The following is a 3711-nucleotide window of genomic DNA, read 5'->3' on the forward strand; positions in this document are numbered from 1 at the left end:
GATCGCAACACTCGGTGTTGCTCCCGCACCTCGCTCAGCCAGTGAGCGGCCGGTCTGTATGTGGGATCCGAACCCTCGGCGGGAGCGCCGCCGCACTTCCCAAGCAGCGCACTGTAGCAGTGCGCCACCGGGCCAGGCCCCATATGTTATTTTTCTGACAAATTTCTAAATTATTAAAAAGGTGCTATGCCAATGAGAATATTTTTTTTAAATGATTCAGAGAAAGACATCATTTTAATACCTTTACTAAGCATTCACTATGGAAAACACTGTTCTAGTACACTGATGTTTCAAGCCATGATCCATTGGTTGGTCATGAAAACAACAGTGGGTTACAATCAGCATTTTTAAATGAAATATAATAGAAAATATTAAAGTTCATTGTATATAGTAAGAGTTGGGAAATATATTCCTTGTATGTGTATATTTATTTGTATGGGGTAAAATATATTTATTACTGAAGGTTATGGGTCTGCTTTTTACATTTTCCCTCTCCTGCTTTGATGCCAGCTCTCAATTTTGATCCTACTGTTGTCAGAGGTTCTGCCTCTATATACCCACTATTCCCACCTGGAGATATGAATTTTAATCTTCTATGGCCAAAGAAACCAAACTGAACTCTTTATTTTCCCAATACCTCTCTCCAAAATGTGCTCCAACCCCTACGTTCCTTAAGACTAGTAATATTAAACACCCTTATCCCAAGGTCTAAATTTTGGAATCATCGGTGACTCCCTTCCCCTTCCATTACCTCTATGCAACCAGTTGCCAAGTCCTGATTTTCACTGCAGTTTCCCATTTACCTCCTTTCTTCCCCCATCTTCACTGTCCATGCTCTGATTTGCATCTTTATTACCTCTTACCTGAATTATCACAGCAGCCCCTTACTGATCTCCGTATTTTTTCCTTTCTTCCCTCCCCATTCCATTATCCAAATGTTGCCTAAAGGATATATCAAAAATATGTAAAACACTGATACATCCCTTTACACACCTCTTTAACTCTCACAATAGACCTACGAGGATGATATCTATTTTACAGATAACGAGTCAGAGATTCAGAGCTTGTACAAGGCCATACACGTTAAAAAGCAATAGAGCCAGATTAAATCCAGATCTGTGTAGTTCCAAAGTCCATGTTAAATTGTATCCTGCCCTCTCTTGCCTAAACATCCCTGTGCATGTTCCCCCACCCCATTTTTCCCTTCACCTGACAAAATTAATCTTGTTCAACAAAATTCACCTCAAATATCTTCCTAAAGAAAACTTTCCAATTCCCCCTTCCCAGGCTGTTTTCACAACATTGGTGTTTATCATGTATCTGGCTGCATTGCAATTCTTTATTCATATGTCTGTTTCTTCTTCTAAACTCCCTGCTCCTTTAGGCTAACAACTATATCTTTCTTATCCCTGCAACTCAGTACATAGCAAAGGGTGGACTATGGTAGGTGTTCAATATATGTGAATGAATTACCTAAATTTTTAAAAGCTAGAGAGTAAGGATAAGATTCGATACGAAAGCACCCAGCAACGCCTTCCTCACAATAGCTAAAAAAACAAAAATCAGTTTGAATGAATATACTATTATCTGCATAGATTCCCTCATACACACCCACATATATGAAGAGGGAGGTTAAATGAGCATATTTGCTTTACTGCTTTAACCCACAGGAACCTTGAATTTAAGAAATTAACGGATGATAGAACAGTGAAGGGTAATTAAGAAAGTCTTATGGTATATCTAATACCAAGGGAAAGGAACTCCCACGCCAGTCTCCAAGTATCCGTTTGTAAATCCATCAGAGACAGGATATTGGGGGAGCAGATCATTAGTCTGACTTACAACAGAATCAATATGTACTTATTCACGGGAGATTGATTCCCCCCCCCCCTTGTATCCAACAAAAATTAGTCTCTTAGACATCACTAGAACGTGCCTTCCCAGCAGGATGACTGCCATTGCGATAGGAAAGCTGAAACTACATGGACAGACTGAAAATACATAACAAGTCAGTCAGTGATAATAACAAAACCAAGATCTCCTAACCAACAAACAGAGAACCTCACTCATGCCCCTAGTTTCTCTCTTCGGTCTCCGACCTTCATAGCAAGCCTATGTATGATACTCATTTCTCTTTCATTAATTCAAAAAAGCATTTAATGTCCACCCACTCTGCGACAGGAAAACGCTAGGCCCTGAGGTTAGCAAGACACAGCCCCAGCCCTCCGTACGCTTAGCGAAGTGCAGTCAACCTTTGTCGTCTGTCCCTCGGAATCCCTAACCCTTTTTTGGTGTTCCCTCGTGTGAAATGATCGCATTTTTCTCAGGTCATTTTACTGATATGACTGGGCTCTTACTCGTAGCCCATTATCTCTACGACTCACTCGAGGGCACCTTAGCGCTCAGGTGTCCCACCCATCCTCATCACCAGAACTTTCGGTTCGAACCCTGACCTCACTCCAGCACCTCCACTATCCCCATTAAGGAGTTCCCACGCACCACAGGTGCCCTCCATCCAAACGAACTCCCCTCCCAGACAGGTCTGCCACTGGCTCCCTCCCTCTCGCTCAGTAGACCCACACCGCCTCACCAGCCCCTCTCCCCGCCAAAGTGCCCAGGAGAACACAGACCACAAAGGGACGTGCGCGCGCCGGGGAAACGTGCGCACGCCGAGTGGAACGTGCGCGCGTCTGGAGGGGCGAGCGCGCGCCGGGGGCCTGCGCCTGCGCAGATCCGCAAGCCGTGGGCCACCGGCGTTGGGCTAGCCGAGCCGCTGGGGGAGTGGAACGTGCGCGCGTCTGGAGGGGCGAGCGCGCGCCGGGGGCCTGCGCCTGCGCAGATCCGCAAGCCGTGGGCCACCGGCGTTGGGCTAGTCGAGCCGCTGTGGTGTCAGGCCTTCTGCCCGGGCTCTCGCACCTTCTGGGTCAGTAGGTGGGACTGGCGTAGCCGCTCCTCGGTGCTCACCGCCCGCAGACGCTGCTTCAGCTCGGCCCGCAGGCTCCGCTTGGCGCTTCTCACAGCTGCCGCCGCCATCTCACGCCGAAGCCGAGTCCGGTCCCGCCCTCGGCGCCCTCGGGTCTGGCCCCCTTCCCTGGCGGCTCCCGCCTGGACCCGCCGACCTACGGGAGGGTCGGGACTCGGCGAGGCGCGCCCGCAGCTCCCGGGTCGCGGGCCCGCGGCGCTCCACGGCCCGACCACGCCTCCCGCCCCTGGGACCCAGCCTTCCTGCCGCCTTCGCGGTCTTATCGCCTCCCCCAGCAAGTGGTGGCGGACGGCAGTGTGCCCTGTCTGTATTGCCGTTCCTGGCTCCATGGCCTGGGCACCTCAATACACTTTGCCTCCCCCACTTAAACACAGAGGTAGTAACACTGCTGGAGGGGCTCCTGCACGGGCAGCCGGCGATGTGATGTGCAGTACTGTGACTATGGGGGGTTGAAAAGAAGGGACAGGCAGGCCGAATGGAGAAATACATATACCAGTCGGGAACTTGGCTCCTACTGGTTAAAGGGGAAAAGACTCCTTTCTGTTTGCAAAGCTCTTCTTTCGTTATCAGTCCGTGGGTTCGTTGCTGATGGACTGGGCTGGTCATTGGTTCAGCAAGTCACTTGCCCTTCCTAGATCACGATGTCTCCTCACCTCTGGAGAATTTAGCACTGTTGCCCTGTTCACTGTAGGCTCAAGAGTCCAACAATAATGTTACTGTAGAATAAG

At 49.2% G+C, this 3711-nt stretch overlaps 1 protein-coding gene across 1 annotated transcript in view; it reads right to left on the reverse strand.

The window, feature by feature from the left end:
* The window catches only part of LOC103597467 (5-formyltetrahydrofolate cyclo-ligase-like), a 7359-nt gene extending 4262 nt beyond the window's left edge, over positions 1-3097 (reverse strand). The window contains exon 1 of the mRNA XM_008581308.1: positions 2917-3097. Within this exon, the coding sequence (XP_008579530.1) occupies positions 2917-3033 (117 nt within the window). The 5' untranslated portion in view covers positions 3034-3097. The remainder of the gene's footprint in view (positions 1-2916) is intronic.
* Positions 3098-3711: the final 614 nt, after the last annotated feature.

This window comes from Galeopterus variegatus, unplaced genomic scaffold (assembly GCF_000696425.1).
Source record: "Galeopterus variegatus unplaced genomic scaffold, G_variegatus-3.0.2 Scaffold2321, whole genome shotgun sequence".
Lineage (NCBI taxonomy): Eukaryota > Metazoa > Chordata > Mammalia > Dermoptera > Cynocephalidae > Galeopterus > Galeopterus variegatus.